General features: G+C 39.4%; 2 protein-coding genes across 7 annotated transcripts in view; one reads left to right on the top strand and one right to left on the bottom strand.

Annotated features, from left to right (window-relative positions):
- dst (dystonin) overlaps window positions 1–5,591 on the bottom strand; it is a 103,868-nt gene extending 98,277 nt beyond the window's left edge. The window contains exons 1-3 of the mRNA XM_026189081.2: window positions 5,112–5,591; window positions 4,759–4,790; window positions 3,411–3,599 (exon numbers count right to left, since the gene is read on the bottom strand). Coding sequence (XP_026044866.1) covers window positions 3,411–3,599; window positions 4,759–4,790; window positions 5,112–5,295 — 405 coding nt within the window. The 5' untranslated portion in view covers window positions 5,296–5,591. The remainder of the gene's footprint in view (window positions 1–3,410; window positions 3,600–4,758; window positions 4,791–5,111) is intronic.
- Window positions 2,345–16,372, top strand: znf451 (zinc finger protein 451). Of its 6 annotated transcripts, XM_080288045.1 has the most exons (14): window positions 8,838–8,912; window positions 9,017–9,060; window positions 9,161–9,224; window positions 9,468–9,551; window positions 9,653–9,766; window positions 10,288–10,399; window positions 10,783–10,930; window positions 11,038–11,164; window positions 11,252–11,411; window positions 11,594–11,732; window positions 11,870–13,386; window positions 13,456–13,524; window positions 14,808–14,873; window positions 16,231–16,372. In XM_080288045.1, the coding sequence occupies exons 3-14, from the start codon at window positions 9,165–9,167 to the stop codon at window positions 16,269–16,271; spliced, it is 2,637 nt and encodes an 878-aa protein (XP_080144171.1). In that variant the 5' UTR covers window positions 8,838–8,912; window positions 9,017–9,060; window positions 9,161–9,164; the 3' UTR covers window positions 16,272–16,372. The 6 variants fall into 6 exon arrangements, with proteins under 6 accessions (XP_080144173.1, XP_026045237.2, XP_026045239.2 ...); XM_080288047.1 differs by lacking the exons at window positions 8,838–8,912; window positions 9,017–9,060 and adding an exon at window positions 2,345–2,511; XM_026189452.2 differs by lacking the exons at window positions 8,838–8,912; window positions 9,017–9,060 and adding an exon at window positions 8,024–8,115.
- Window positions 16,373–16,374: the final 2 nt, after the last annotated feature.

The raw sequence follows: 16,374 nt of genomic DNA, 5'->3' as shown, positions 1-16,374 counted from the left end.
ACGCTGTGTGTTGTCGAGGCAAAGCTGGACCGTGATGGGAGAGCAGAATGCATGTGTCTGCGCGTCATACCCGGTAGCCAACAACAGCAGCTCCAGGAGCAGCGACGGCGGTGTTAGAGCGCCATCCTTGTACAAATCTGATGTGTTGCTACAAATAGCGACCTTAAACGCGGGGTTAATATGAAGACGGGGGGTAATCCCACTGATTACCATGGCGAGGACTCCACAACAGACCCCCCTGGGTCACTGCTCTGACTTTGCACACAGTTACACAATTACGTGCGGATGGACACTGAAGTGTTAAACAGAGTAAACCACTGTGCTAGTCAGAGTCCAGCGGTTGCACAACACGACACACTTGGTTTAAATATTAAATCAGAAATATATATTTTAGAACAAAACCAAATTAACTGACATTTAGTTCCAGGATTGACCAATTAGTTCAGTTCTCACACATTCTCCTTTTGTAACACAAGTCACAACAAAAACGCTCAAAGGCAGGACTGGTAAATGGATTACCTTCTTTTGCAATTCCTTGCTGCACCCTAACACACCTGAGGTTGGGCAAGAGAACAAATACAGGCAAGCACAGCCCAGTGGATAGGGTGGGGCAAAGTTATAGCAACTTCAACCACTTAAGTGACAAAAGTGCAGTTTAATGACACTTGAAACAGATAATCTGTGCACAGGAAAGGAAGAGGTCTGCCTTCCTCTTAGTCCTGTGTTATTAAAAGGTAAACCTAGAGCTTCTGCACAGATTGTGAAAGTGGAAGATATTATTTCTTTGGAGTGACAGAAAGTGATTTGTGGCTTAAAATAGCCACTGCTTTCATGGCTGTCTGCAGAGCTGATAAAAGCAACATGCTGTTAATATTAGCAGCCTTTTTTTTTTTTAATTGTCGCATCACTTTTCATCAGGATGAGATCAGTCCTAAAAAGTGCAGCTTAGTGTTGCAGTTTTTATCAGCTCTCTTCATAATTCCTACTCATAAAATGCAAAACAACTGCACGATTCGAGGAAAGTTAGTACTAACTTACTACTGGAATAAAAGCATGTTCTCAGAAGTCCGTTTGCACTTAGTTTCATTTAAAGAAAATTACAGGCATAAGACTAGCTGAAATATTAGATCCACTCTCACATCACTTGGGGAAGTAGATGATTCTTTATTATTTTTTAAAACCTCATAATCTTTGCCCAAGAGCTGTTACTGGCGCTAAAAATAATATGAGCATGATCATCACGAAGGTTACTCTTTACCGGTGAAGACTTCTTTTGGTTACTGTAAAAGAAACCAAATTTTTCCACTCACGACCTGGTTTGAATCAACACTGGGCTGAAATTGCTTGTTTAAGCTGTATTCTGCTGCTGGTCAGTGTCATTTATATAGATTACATGTTTATCAAAAAAAAAACATACACAAAGAACATTTGGTTTTATCACAACAAGCGAACCATGGTGGATTATTCATTTTAAACACACTGTTGTGAGCTAGGCATGTAAACACATTATAAATGATGTATTGTGGCCTGAATTAGGCCCGTGCTCACTGATCTTGTTGTTTTCATAATTGCATTCATCTCTTAATTGTTATTCTCATTGTAATTCAAGTAATTTGCAAACCTCCTTTTCTTGCTGTGTTGTTAAACTAACAAGATTGTGTCATGGCATCATTTATCTTTTTCTTAATCCTTGGTTAAACATTTCACCTGCATAACAAATGTATAAATAAAACGTCACATAAAATGTTAACTGGTGGCAGCAAAACATCTGGTTCAGAAGCCAAATGACTACATCTCATAGATAAGTCTTTCCTCATAGTTGGCTCCAGTCAAGTTGTTATTCATCTTGTCTGCTGACCAGTTAAATAGTAAAAAGCACAAAAGTGTTTCTGTTATCTACAGTATTGCAACACAACAAACAACTATTGGTGGAGTCTGCACCAGTGATGGGTGTGAGGAGATCAATATCATCCTTTGGACAGTTTGTCAGTCTAAATTTATACACTCATACTAAACAACACCAATGTAAAGCAGTAGGGGTATGGTGTATGCTGGTTAGTGTATTTAACATTCTCAATGCAGTCACATTTGAATCAGACACATTCAAAAACACCCACAGATGAGACGATTTTGTGAAATCAGAATTTCTGTCTCAGGAATTCAAATATATATTCCCAGATTGGAGGAGCAATACATAAAGAAAGGGCATCAAACCAAAGGACTTTAATGTGGTTGCACCTTTTGTTTCTGTAAGTCACCTTCTTTAAGGGGAGGTCCCCTCCTTCTTCTGCTTTGTGCTCCTGTAATCATACGTTATCCCCCCACCCACTCGGTCTTTGGGTCAAATGTTGTCCCTGTCTTTCCTTACTGTAAATTTTTACCAGCACAATCTGAAAGTGACAAAAGTATTGAAGGACAACAGGCCCAGTCGTGTTCTCAAGCAGTGCAGCTCACAGACAAGATAACACAAAGAAGGTGGAGATGTGGAAAAGGTGAAGATCTAAAACTGCGGTGAGTTAAAGGGCACAGGGAGCGTACCATATTATGCTTCCAAAGGCACGCACTAGCGTGCAGGCTAGGATGACTAATTCAAATTATTTAAGGAGTCATAAAATCTAATAAAACGGGTGATTCACTTGTGAACTTCAAGCTGCAGCAAAACCAGAGTTTATTACTATAATTATTGTTATAATTAAGTGAAATATGTTTGGATTGTTGAGTCCACTGAACCTTTTTAATGATGCAGCTCCTTTAAAACACCGCGGCATGGGGCATATCCATAGAATACTTTATTTCTGTTGAGTTCATGTACTTTTTAATTTCTGGGGAAAAATATTTAAAGCAAAGATTACAGGATCTGTTGGTAAATATCTTTTTTAAATTTTTAAATGTAAATGCTGCTGTTGATTATTTGCACTACTGTCCATGTACAGCTCAAAGGCTACTTTATTTTTTTTTATTTAATGTATATCTTGCACCACTGACACTATTCTACATAGTGGCAGTAGTTCCTTAGAGTGTCCTTTATCTTTTCTTAATTCTTCTTTATAGTAAGACTAGGGAGAGACAGTATTTCAATTCTTCACTATGTCCTGTACAGGTAGTGGATTGGCAGTAAAAAAAAAAAAATCTTTAAATGTTTGGTCTTGATTATGATGATTAGAAACTGAACAAGACACCCTGCAGTACAGCACAGCAACGTTTCATTTCTTGGGAAGAAACCCATCATTCAACAGCACACCCAAGTGTCAGGTTCCTTAAATAAGCATCTCCCCTTTGCCCTAGAGCAAGTTAGCACTCCTTTCCCAGAATCAAATGTACATTGTGATGTTCCTGTTGAGGGGAGCAAGCAAATCCAGCGTATTGTTTTATCATTACTCTTAATGGTAACAGTGAAGTGGGGTACCTACAGGTTTACGTGTAGGGGTGACTTGTACAGACTGGTAAAATTCTGGCAGGACTCTCTTCTTCACTTTGCGTTTTCTTAGAGACGATGATGAATCGGGTTCACTTTCAGGAACCTCGACCAGATTGGGCTTTTCCTCTGTCACTCGAGCATGTATGCTCCTTCTCGGGCGATGTGGACTGTGCCTGAAGCCCTGGGGAACATGAACATGTCAAGCTGGTAACAGATTATGCAATAAGCATACCTTAGCATAAGAGGTTAAAAGCTGTGTTAGATTATGAAGAATTACAGCGTTTGCAGTTCAGGTTTAAAGTAGAGGTGGGATGCTGTTACTTTATAGGCTGATCACACAGAAACTTCAGTCACTCTGAAGAGAAAATGTGCTTTTTGAAATTACATTTATCTCAAGTTTTCTTAAAGATTGAGGACACTGTTTTACAACATTAAGGCTCTAAAACTGCCCTGCATTTGATGTCCTTGAACATGATACTGAATCCCTACCAGCTAAAGTACTGAGTCAGTAGGGATTCTGTATCATGTGGTTCAATAACATGACCTACAAATGAAGGCAAGCTTTTGGTTTTGCAAATATAAAAACAAGAGAACTGCATTCTATTCTATAGCAGTGTGGTTGGCCATAACACTGGTCTGCCAATGTTGCACTTGAAATAAAGAATAGCTTTACTAAAACCTTACACTGTCATTAGTTTCCAACAACTCCATAGTTGCAATTGTAATTAAAAAGAGGCTATCTCTTTCATAGGCCAAGTCAGGAAGATTAAAACCGGCTACTAAAACAGCTTTATCCATAACATAATGTTAATTTTTAGTTTAGCATAGCTGTTGTAGCGCTTATTTTTATTCGTAATCATTCTCTTCCAGGCTAAAAGCTTAGTACTTACATGGCTATTTTCTTAAACCATTTCTACTTTTATTTTGAAAGCAAAAAAGCTTAAAACGGAAACGGATCGACAGAAAATGGTCTTCGTGTTTTCAGTCGTCAGCACCAAATGACATTTAACATAATGATATTGTGGATCGTTTTAAAAAAAAAAAAAAAAAGCGGTTTCTGTGGACTCAGAGTTAGCTCTAACCCATGTGTTTCTGGGGAAAAACAGTAGTGAAACTGCAATATCACCCACATCATTTATTGATAACACATGCGCACTGCGCACAGCATAGACCCTAAAATAGCCATGCAGCCCTCGATAAAAGTCTAAAAGAAACGCTCTTTAAGGTGAAGCGTTGGTTAAATCACAGCTTAAAGCTTAAATGTAGTCTCACTTTAACACAAGTGATCATTCCTCCTGGCTATTAGGTGACAAAGCCATTATGTAAAAAGTTCATCCTACCTCTGATCGAAAATGATGCGTTCGCAGGCCAACTATAAGACAGATAACAGATGTTACAAAAAAGATGTTAGGATGTAAAACATTGCAATGACTGCAGCTCGGCTAAGAGATATGCATTTGGTCAGAAGTAATAACAAGTTTAAGATGCTTCAGGTTACTTTACGCACAGCATCACCTCTGAGTCTCACAGCCCGAACAGGCGTTAACAGTGATGACTCTGCTTTTATATACAAAAGATAAACATAATCAGACTATGAACGATTACACGTATCTCTAATGTCTGTAGGCTACATGAATATATGTACCCTGAGCTGTCAGGAGGAGAAGATGGGGCTGGCCTGTACGCTACTCACCGCGGTTCTTGGGGCGTCCAGAGAGCACAGATTTTATTGGATGCTTTCCATTACGAAGCCTGCGATGCCAGCAGCAGAAAAACAAAATTGTCGCAATAGTCCCCAGCAAAAGCAACAACAACAGCAGCACACATTGAATACTGTACGGCCTTAGTAGGACCAAAAACGCTGCAGCGATCATCATAAGACGAGATATAGGGCAGATCTGGCAGCCTCAGACAGCCGGCTCCTCCGCTGCCGTTATGTCGCTGATAACTCGGCAAGAGAATAAAGACACTCACTGACATACGTGAAGCATCGCACAGTAAACCGTGGAGAGCGCACAGGTCCAGAAAGGACAGCCCAGACTATTGATATCATTATTGTGGGGTACAATGCATGACTCAGCAGAGACGCCACTTTAAATTATTTATTTATTTTTTAACAGGGGCAGGGAGAGTCAGCAGATTCATCCCAGCATCACTCTGCTGCAGAGGGGGCTGCCCACACGAATAACGCTGCAATAGTAAATAACACTAATCCGTGTAGACCCGTGGATGTACTGCACTAGTAGGGTGGATATATATTTCTTTAATATTTTTAAATGTGATCTAGAGTGTCATCGCCACTGTATACACATACAGCATGTTTTTGGCCGGAAATGAAATATCGTTTGTATTTTGTAGAGCAGGTCTACCCAGTATGGTTTTAAAATGTATGATAGGTGCTGAGATGAGGCAGGTCCTATGCACAGATACTTTGAGGATTAGAGCGAGCAGAAACTCTGATCATAAGCCAACACGGGTTATGTAATTTTGGGGTGAGATGACATCATCTCTCCTTCTGCTAAATGAAAGACTCAGACAAGCAAAGTGTGGCAGGAGAAAAACACGTGTTTATACAACACCGCACATTGTGGGCGTAGGTATGTAGATTACGACTATTCTATTTAAATTCTTAGACTAGTAAATAAATAGTTTTCCACCTACGTATAACAACATATGTATAGTTGTATGTGTCACTCATACATTTACCAACTTACAAATATAATCATCCCAATAGTTAGACATAAAAATCGGCATTTTATTTTTCAAATAAAAGAATTAGTTCTCATTATCCATCAGGTCATCTTTGATGTTTAAGAGTACAGCTTTCAGTATTATTGAATTAAACTGTGTTACAAAATGTCAGCTTTATAAGTTATTGTAAAAGCTGTGTACTTACAAACTGCAACTGATGCCCTAGATTGCACAAGGCTATACTAAAATGTCTGAAGGTGTTATCATTTGTCATAAAAAAGCAACAACAACAACAAAACACAACCTACAGACCTTCTTTCACCTTGTTTGAATCCTGGTTATGTCTGTGTGCTTGGCTTTAACTTTCTAACTACATGGCCTGCTATAAATATCACTGCATATTGCCATAAATGCAGTGATATCATATTGCCTGTGTCAAATATGTAACATATGAGTTTTAATAAATAGAAGAGAACAGAACAGAATGAAACCCATATCCCAAAAAGTAAGATGCTGTATAAAATGTAGATAAAAACAGATTGTAACTGAATTTTTTAGTCACAATAGAACATTATAAAAAATCTAATCTTTCAACTAAGACATTTTACTATTTCATGAAAAAAAACAACATTATTATTATTGATGTCATCAGCACATCTAGAAACGGTCAGGATTTGGGCAACTAAAGCCTGGAGGTGGTGCTAAAAAGAAACAGCTGGAGTAGCATGTTGCAAGGGACTAGGCTCAGTGCCAACAGGTCAAAACAGAGTGTTTCAGAAGTAAAGATGGCTATAGGTTCACCAGTCGGCAAAAAACGAGGTTAAAAAATGTGGAACAGTTTCAGAATGACGTTCCTCAGTGTAGAATTGTGAAGACCTTGAATATTTCATTGTCTACAGTGCATAACATCATCAACAGAAAATCAAAATTGGGTGCCTGCGATATTTGAGCCCTCAAACAGCGCTGCATTACGAACCTGATGATCCTGCTATGGAAATCACTGCATGTGTTTTGAACAGAGTTCACAGTACCATCCACAAATGCAAGTTAAAGCTTAGGCATGCAAACAAGAAAACCTTATGTGAACATGATCCAGAAATGCTGCTGTCTGATCTGGGACAAAGCTCCCTTAAAATTGACTCTTTTAAAGTACAAAACTGTTCTGTGGTTGCACATCTGGAAGGCCACAATCAATGTTGTAAGGTGTGCATATTTCAACAAGGTGACACTAAACTCTATACTTTCACCAACTGACAACATTTGACACATCACAAAATAACATAAAACAAAGAAGACCCAGGAATGTGGAGCAACTACAATCCTATATAAGAAAAGAATTGGAAAAGATTCCTCTCCCAAAAGTCCAACAATTGGACTCATTAGAGAACCTAAACGTTTACAGACTCCTTTTAAAAGAAGAGGGCATGCTACACAGCAGTAAACATGGCCCTATCCCCCACCCTTTTGAGATGTGTTATACTTTTTTTATTGTGAATAAAATATTTGTTTATGAGATTTGCAAATCAATGCATGATGAAACTGGAATTACAGAATAGAGTAGATGTGTATTCTGCATTCAACAACGTGGTAGAGAAGGGCGCAGATGAGCACCATGTAATGCTGCTATTTACATATGTGTTTGGTGTTTATGTATATGAAGGTGTACAATTCATCTCTCCACTAAACGATGTTAAATATGATACATAAATATGAATCTAGGTAAAGTTGGCGCCTCTGGCGGGGATAACTAGAATATTAAAATAGTTGTAGTTGGTAACATCATCGCGCTTCGACCCGGATTAGATAAGAGCGCAGAGGCGGACTTTGTTCTCTCGTGTATTTTGTAGCAAGCCCAAGCTCCGTCCACGCGGCGCACACTCTGCGAACAAAAAAACCGCACCCGCGTCCGCATGACGTCATGACGTCCGGACTAGCTGCGTTTACGTTTATTTGGGATGTTGTAGCAGTGAGCTACCAATCTGACAGAGTGAGCAACACAGGCACAGGTAATGCGATGCTTATCTTAATTTAAACCATGAGTCTCAGTTATGCCGCATTTGATCGGTTTTACCGGACGTTAGCCCCTCGTGTCGTGTAGCACCTTGTGGGAATGGGGGTTTTAGTTTCAGAAACACTTCCAGTAATACCCTACGAAGCGGACATTAGTTAAGCGGTGTGAAAACGCCAAAACTGCAAACACTCGTTTACAGTTTTTAATTTTTTAAAAATCTAACATTACACAACATAATATTATCTTGCATATCTCACACAGTGAGTGTTTGGGACCCATGAGTTATTTCTTTCAGAGTGGAGATATCACTGCTAATAATAGTCTTCACCAGAGTATGGTTGGTAGAACAATCCCCCAGCAGAAGATGAGTGAATTCTCGGTGACATGTAGGGCTTTTTAACTTCGATCATTTCAATGTGTGTAAAAATCGCTTTGATTTACATACTATGATCATCGAACTTCATGCAGCCCGTGAACGCACCACCATAGTGTAGTGGCGCGTAACTTCTTCTTCGTTCCACTTTTGAAGTGCTGTTTAGAAGCTCGCAGCTCACTCCTGCCGCCGCTGGTTAACAGGTATACTGCAACAACACTGATTTAAGTCGTTGAATAGTTGCTGTAGAGCAGCTCCCACATGAGAGGCAGCACCGAAGAGAAGTACTAAATGAGGTGGCGAAACGAGGAAGAAACTATGCCCCCATGTTGAATTTCTACACGGGTGACCCTCGTTAAAGCAAGTCGTATTTTCCTACTTTTAAAAGGCTTGACAACGACAAGAAGTTTTCAAAAAAAAGGTGCATGCTAATATTCGTTTGCTCAACGTCTCGCATATTTGCTACGAGACCTAAGCTATCCAGCTGCTACTGTTTCCTTTGCCTAACTGTCTGTGTTGTTCAGGCTTAGCTTAAACGTAACTGTTAAGCTAATTGCACCAAAAGAGGTAATTATAATTGTTACTGTGTTGTCCGAAGAACTGTCGCTTAGCTTTATAAGCACGTACTCCAGCTTGAAAACGTGTGTTATCTTCCCGTTACCTTTAGGAACATGTCCTCCACAGTTGACGCAGATGAAGATGAGGTGGAAAAAGAAGTCGAGTTTGTATCAGTAAGTCATATGCACTCTGGCTCTATTAAATAAATATTAGTTGAAAATGATAACATTTTGGTTTTCAAACTAGTGGCATTGTTCACTGTCACGTCAATGAAGCCTAATAAACAGACGGCTATTTTTTCTCTCAATTCACTGATGTCTCATACTGTCCAGGTCCTTATGATTTGGACTTTAGATGTGTTTTATAAGCCTGAAATAGTGTTGATGTTTTTCTTTCTTTTTCTTTTTTTAATGCAGGAGGGCCCTCTCAGACCAGTATTGGAATGTATTGACCTGTTGAGTGACAGTGAGGATGAGGGATGTTCATCATTGCCCAATACAGTAAGTTTTTTTTTAAACAGATCATTTGGTTATTTAATCCTTTTAATTCATATGTTAATATCCTTTTTTTCTTAAAAACACATTATTTCTTTCAATTGTAGCTTGAAGATAAAATCAGCCGACATAAAGCACGTGTTACATCTACCCTGGACAGACTGGCACACCAAGTGGCTGTACAGAAAAAGGAACGAGCAGATAAATGCAGAGCATTCAAGGTAAGGTTGTTGACAAATAAACTGAGCCACTGTCATTTGTTGTTTGTTGGACTTTCATTAATCATTTAGCCTGTCAGAAAATTGATTCTGTTTTCACTGTTTCCATTCAGATCTGTACCTTTTTTTTATGCACAGCAGGAAAGAAAAGATGCATTGCCTTATGCTTTATGTGAACTGTTGTAAAATAAATTTTACTATGAATTTTAAATTGCTAACACATACATGTGCTCATTAACATATTCACAAAGAACATGAAATTTAAACTCAACTTTAGATCCTCACCAAGATTTTACTGGGTTAGTGTATGGGTAGATTAAGCCCAGCTTTATGAGCAGCAGTGCCCCCCTGTGGGCACAAAAAATGGGGAAGGTAGTCTATTCATAACATGCAACATTACTTGGAGAACCAACATTAAACAGTCAGCTGGTTTTCACTGATGTGTTGTTTTGTTTGTTTGTTTTGTTTTGTGTTTTCTATGTGAGGCAAATATCTTACGTGTTACGTCTTTGTCCCTTTTTCAGGAGAAGCAGATCCTACAAAAAGCTCATGGACAACAGGAGCTGGCTGTTAGCGCTGTAAATGGGATTAATCAGGAAGCCAAACGTTGTGTAGACATGTGGTTAAAGATGCCAGGTAATTATTGATCGGAATTAGAAATCTGTTGTAGTTGTTTTACTCAAATAAGTAGAACGACTTTTAAAACATTTTCCTGTTACGTAGTTGCTGTTTGTTTTTGTCTTTTTGGTTTGTTTTTTACATTTCTATCAGTATGCTAATTGCCTCTGCCAAGGAGGTCATGTTTTTGGTAGTGTTTGCATGTGTACATGTTATTCTGTCTATCTGTAAACACAATGGCTTGAAATGTTTTGAATGAATTCTAAACAAACCTTCTAGTGGTGTAGAGTGGCTTGCATCCACCGGGGTCAAATCAATGATTTATTGGTGCAATTTTCTGTTATAGTTGTCAGTGGAGTGGCTTGTGGGACTTAACATACTGCAATATTGTGTTTATCTAGGTCTTAAACCTGGAGCGATCAGTGCTGGTTCCGAGGGAAGACAAAGAGCTTCTTTCCACAGAACTATCTCAACTAGGCATACTTGTCCAGTAATTAACTGTGGTCGAGTTTATGATAATGCTTCCCTCCTTGATGGACACTTGAAAAGGTAATAATTCTTCATTCGTGAGTGTGTTGGTACAGCGGCTTAACTGTTTTCCTCACAAAAAATGGTTGTCTCTTGCACATGTATTGAGTAAAAGCTCTTGTATGCAGGTTTGATCACTCCCCATGTGACCCGACTATCAATCTTAAAGGAAGTCCATCAGAGTTTTTTGCCTGTGTTGCATGTGGAAAGAATTTTCAGGCCAAAGAATCCTGGAGGAACCACGTTAAGTCGAAGGTCTGTGCACTTTTCTGACTGTGCAATTAGAAGTTGCAGCCTGAATCCCTGCATGGTGTAATAATTCAGAACTGTTTTGGTTACTAGGTGTCCTCGTCTAATGCCGATGGTCATAGCATCAACCAGATGTATCAGCGAATTGTGTGTTTTGCATGTCCTGCCTGCTACAACCTCTTCAACCTCAGAGACGAGTGTCTCCAGCACATGTCAGCCGAAAGCCACTTCAAAGACTCACTCGCCTTAAGAGGTAATTTTTTTCTTTTTTTTTCTTTTTTTCCTCTAATAAATAAAATCGTTACTTAAAAACAGCATTTTATATTTACTCAGGTTACCTTTGTTTGTGTGGTTCTAGAAGATCTTAGATACTGGAAAGTAGCTAAATGAGCCAATTTGCATTTTATTTTACATTTGATTTTAAAAAACCCACAGGAAGTCCGCTGCCAGTCCCTGTCCCTCAACATGTCAAGAATCGTCTCATCGCCTTGTGCAAAGATGTAGCGTTCAGTGTCCGCTGCTCTTTGTGTCATAACGTACTGATCTCCCATCAAGCAGCTCAAGCTCACTTTAAGTATGTTTTGTTTTTGTTTTGTTTTTTTACAACATTTGAATGTAGTGAAACCTCTTTATATATATTTCACTGATTGTATTCAGATCCTTTATGAAACTCATTTTTATGGCCCTTGTCCCTCATTTTCCTCTTTTTAGTGTGTACTGCAGACAGGGCTGTGCTGTGGCCAAAGCTGACAAGACGATAGTGCAGGTCATGAATCAGCTGCAAGTGCGAGGACAGTGTTCTGTCTGCTGTGAAATCTTCCTCAGCCAAGCTGAAATTGAGAGACACAGGGAGTCGATGCAGCATGAAGTTGAACTCAACCAAACAATGGCAAAAGCACTTCTTCAGCACTGCAGGTTTAGTGAAATTCAACACTTGAAGAGAGCTAGAGACTCAACAGACACAGAGGAGACCACTGGCCTTGCAACACCTCTCAAAAGAAACAGGAAGAGCGACGACCATGACAGATTTCCAGCTAAACAGCAGAGCTTGGGGACAAGTGTGACTGTTACCAGTAGCGGGAGCGTAACAGCTTGGTGTTGCGAGTGCGGTCTTCAGTTCTCAGACGAGGCTGGAGCCAGTAAGCACCTTCTGGCTGTGAACCAAATTTTCCATCAGTGTGGCGTGTGTGGCAAACATATGGGGGAGTCTTCCATTGCACGTCTGCATATGAGTCGCTTTCACGGGGGCGCTCATCTCTCAAACTTCCTCTTCTACTGCCGCAAGTGCAAAGTGGAAATGCCTCGGTACGAAGACATCCTGTCACACGTGTCCGGAGCTCACAGCGGACACACGTATTTCAGTGAACAAGAAGTGCCTGAGCAGCTTCCCATAATCGTTGATGTCAAGCCATCCACTAGCAGTGACGTCACATTTCACTCCTCGTCTGTGGCCAAAGTCCAGCTGAGCACAGAGGTGTCTTCATCAAAAGTAGAGCAGTCTTGGATGTGCAGGATGTGCGAGGATGTCTTTGACTCGGAGGCTGCCGTCCGTAAACACTGCAGCGATGTTAGTAGTCACAGCTTTCAGAGATTCGTCTGCGGACACTGTCCACAGAAGTTCTTCAAAGAGTCCACCGTACGGAGACACTGTATGAATGAGCATGATGGGCTTGTAAAAACTTCCTATTTCTGCGGCCTCTGCGACAGCATGGAGTTTGGATCTGAGGAGGAGTTTTTTGAGCACTACAAGAATCTTCACAGTAAGGACTACTACTGCATGGATGAGGTTGAAGTTGTTCAGCCAGATGCCGCTGATGCTGCCGCTGCCGCTGAGAGGACCAGTCAGTTTACATGCCCGTGCATGGGTTCGGAAAAAAGTAAAGAGGACATGAAAGCCACTTACACACAATGCATGAGGAATCTGGCTGCGGAAGAAAAATGCCAGTACATCTGTGTGCCTTGCGATGTATCTGTTCCATCCTATGCACAGATCAAGACTCATGTCCACACAAAACACACAGCCTTGAACCTGGACAGGAGCTTTGACATCAGATGCAAAGACTGCCAAGAGAGTTTTATGGATGTACCGAGTTTCCATAAACACTACCACTTGCAACATTGTACACTGGATCCCTGCATGAGTTCCAGGACCTGCAGGAAAAGCTCAAAAGCCGAACCCACCACTCCAATAATACCTAATGCTGCGGAGATCAAACCAGACAGCAATGGTAAATCTGTTAAAATGATTCACATTTAATGTCTTGTTTTTGGATGTTAATTTGTATTCATGTTCGCAGAGATTGACGACGAAACGCTGACATTTTTGAACATTGATCACACCAATGACGAGAGTGAAGTGCAGGAAGGTAGGCAGTAAACTATACATATATATCACTGATATACAGATGAGGCCAGAATTATTAGTCCCCCTATGAATTTTTATTTTTATTTTTTTTAAAAAGTGCTGTTAAACAGAGGAAAGAATTTTAATCACAGCTTTTCAAAAAATCTTAGATTTTTATTGGTTACATTATTTTTATTTTGCACACAGGAACCAAATTATTTACACAAACTACCAGATAAGTCATCCTGATGCTAATAGGTGGTGTATCCTTTTTGCTGGATAACAGCCTGCAATAGTTTTTTGTAGTTTTCAACAAGTCTCACACACATCGCCTGAGCAATCCCTGTCCATTCCTCTTTGCCGAGTCTCTCAAATGCGTTCAGATTTGATGGGCTCCTGGCATAGTCCTTGGTCTTCTGTTTACCCCACATCAAGTCAGGTCTTTGAGCAGTCCAGCCAGTAATGCTGACTTTGGTCTTCTGGAGGTAGTTCTTCACCAGGAGTGACTTATTGTTTATGTTGTCATGTTGAAAGACAAAGTGACTGCTCAGACCCAATTTTCCTGGTTTTCTTTAAAAATTTTCTCATATCTTTTTTTCCTTCAGGATTTCTTTGACTTTGACAAAAGTGTTTTTCACATGATAACTCAAACTCTTTTTGAGGTTCTTATGCTTTCTTTAAATTGGAAGATGAACCCACAGCTTTAATGATTTTAAAAGCTTTGAGCATTACAAAAATAAAGCACATCATTGCACAGTGGTGGTTTTTGCTATAGCTAAATAAAAAGGCCAGTTTTCTCAGGGAGCAAATATTATTGACCCTGGTAAAAAAAAAAAAAAAAAAAAAAAAAAAAAAAAAAAAATTCTGAAACAATTCTGTTATTGTGTGCAAATAGAAATAATTTATGCTTCCTAAAGAAAACTAGTGTGTTTAGTAATCCTATATTGAAAATCCTTAGCTCTATTAAAAAAGTACTAGAGCAAGTTTGAAATGGACAAAATTTTTTAATTTAATTTATTTTATTTTAATAGGGGACTAATAATTTTGTTGTCACCTTTAACTAGAAAGAAAAGACTGAATACTAAATAAACGCTACTTCTTTTTTTCTCTCTTTTCGTCATGAGACCCTAACGGCTGTCTGTTTAAAGAGAATTCTTGCTTTAGCTCAACTGCTAATAATTATTTGCATAATTAATCCTATGAATGTCCTCTCAAACAAAAACACACTGATTTACTTGTCTTAAAGTATCCTCATTAATCTTGATTTTTAACAGCTTGGATAAACGACTCTGTATTCTGTTACAGTTGAATCGGATGATGAAATGAAACGCGCGCTGTCTTTGAGCGCAGAAGAAGGACAAGAGTCAGCAGGTATGTGTGTGCAGGGCTGAGGATATAGTCTCTTTCTCTTTTGAACAGTTTGTAAGTCAGTACAATACGACATATTGTATTTTTTTGTTATTGTATTCAGATAAACATCCAGTAAGTTATACAGTCGGTGATTGTTAACATTGCCCTGCACATTAAGGAATGAAAATGTCAATGGATAACATGCAGGCTTAAAAAATATTTGAACAGTTGGTTCAGTGAGGTTTATTCCCAGCCTTCTGGGAGAGTTTTTTTGTTCTTTTATTAGATAGGAACAGACAGGAAATATGGGAGATGCAGTGTGATGTGCACTCGCAGTCTGGCTGGCCAGGAATCGAACCGTGACTCACTGCTTGGAGGAATTTGAACACATTTAACAAACATCGAGATAAAGAATGTGTTTGATCAAAAGGATGAAAGAGAAACTCGACTGTAGTTTTGTGTACTAAAATGATGTCAGGCTTACATTTGAGAAAGCAGGAACCTGCTGCTTAAATCGGAAAGTAATGTGATGAATTACATCTGTGTAAACAGGTTCTTCAGAAATTCATAAATTCCCTTCCTACTGGGGACAAACAGTAAAAGACTGTGATGTGAGCTCAAGCATAGGATGACACGTTCATCCGACCATCTCAATCTTCAATCCTCCATGGTTATGAAATATTTTCAGAAAGATGAAGAGAGAAGTCAGTCCTCGGAACAAAAGGCACTCAGAAAGGCCACCATCAGATTACAAAAAATGCTTAGAAACGCCACAGAGGAGTGCTTTGAGCAGGATTACAGACACAGCTCATTTCAAAGACAAAGTGTGGGTAGAGGGGAGTGGAAACTATCCAGCTCACAGACTGGGACAGCTAGGCTTAAATTTACAAATAACACGCACAGAAAGTCTGCAGCTTTTGAAGGTGTTATTTTCAGACAAGTCCAAATTTAGCATTCATGCTGATCTCTTGAATGGAGTAAGAAACTCCAATCAGTGTCCAGATTTTAGATTTCATCAAAATATGAAATCTAAAACAAAGCAGCTGCCTACTGAAAGAATATTTTTCCCAGGAGAAGATTTTTAGAACGATGTTGGCACGGAGTGAGAGTCAATCTTTATGGCACCTGTGAGACGTCATGAAGAGGGGGGCGGGGAGTGTGGATGACCTAAAGGCTCTGCTGGCTCAAAGACGAAGGAAACATTTTGGGGATCACTATAAATAGATTTGGAGATATGAAAGAATAGAAATGTTAAAGTTATGACATTGTGGTCAACATAAAATGTTCTCAGTGTTGTTGAAATGATGCAGTTTGTAGTGTTTTCCATATGGCCATGCTGGTATGAATGAAGGTTTTCTCGTGTAATTTGTTTTCACAGAGTTGGAAGAAGCTCTCAAAAGAAGCCTCCTGGAGTTCTGAGAAAGCCAGTAGTGCTTTTGTAACATGCTGTTCATCGAACGTTATACTAGAATGTTTTGTACAAGGTAACGTGTTCAGAATATAATAAAGAATTAAATGTTTG

Source organism: Astatotilapia calliptera, chromosome 13 (assembly GCF_964374335.1).
Source record: "Astatotilapia calliptera chromosome 13, fAstCal68.1, whole genome shotgun sequence".
NCBI classification, from domain to species: Eukaryota; Metazoa; Chordata; class Actinopteri; order Cichliformes; family Cichlidae; genus Astatotilapia; species Astatotilapia calliptera.
The sequence above is the reverse complement of the archived record's forward strand: the minus strand, read 5'-3'. Positions and strand labels throughout refer to the sequence as shown.

What these genes read in the sequence shown, in the direction of transcription:
- znf451 (XM_080288047.1), top strand. Translation starts at nt 9,165, where the DNA reads ATGTCCTCCACAGTTGACGCAGATGAAGATGAGGTGGAAAAAGAAGTC. An exon ending in AGACTCACTCGCCTTAAGAG is followed by an intron (nt 11,412 to 11,593) that starts GTAATTTTTTTC and finishes AAAAACCCACAG; the next exon opens with GAAGTCCGCTGCCAGTCCCT. An exon ending in GCAGCTCAAGCTCACTTTAA is followed by an intron (nt 11,733 to 11,869) that starts GTATGTTTTGTT and finishes TCCTCTTTTTAG; the next exon opens with TGTGTACTGCAGACAGGGCT.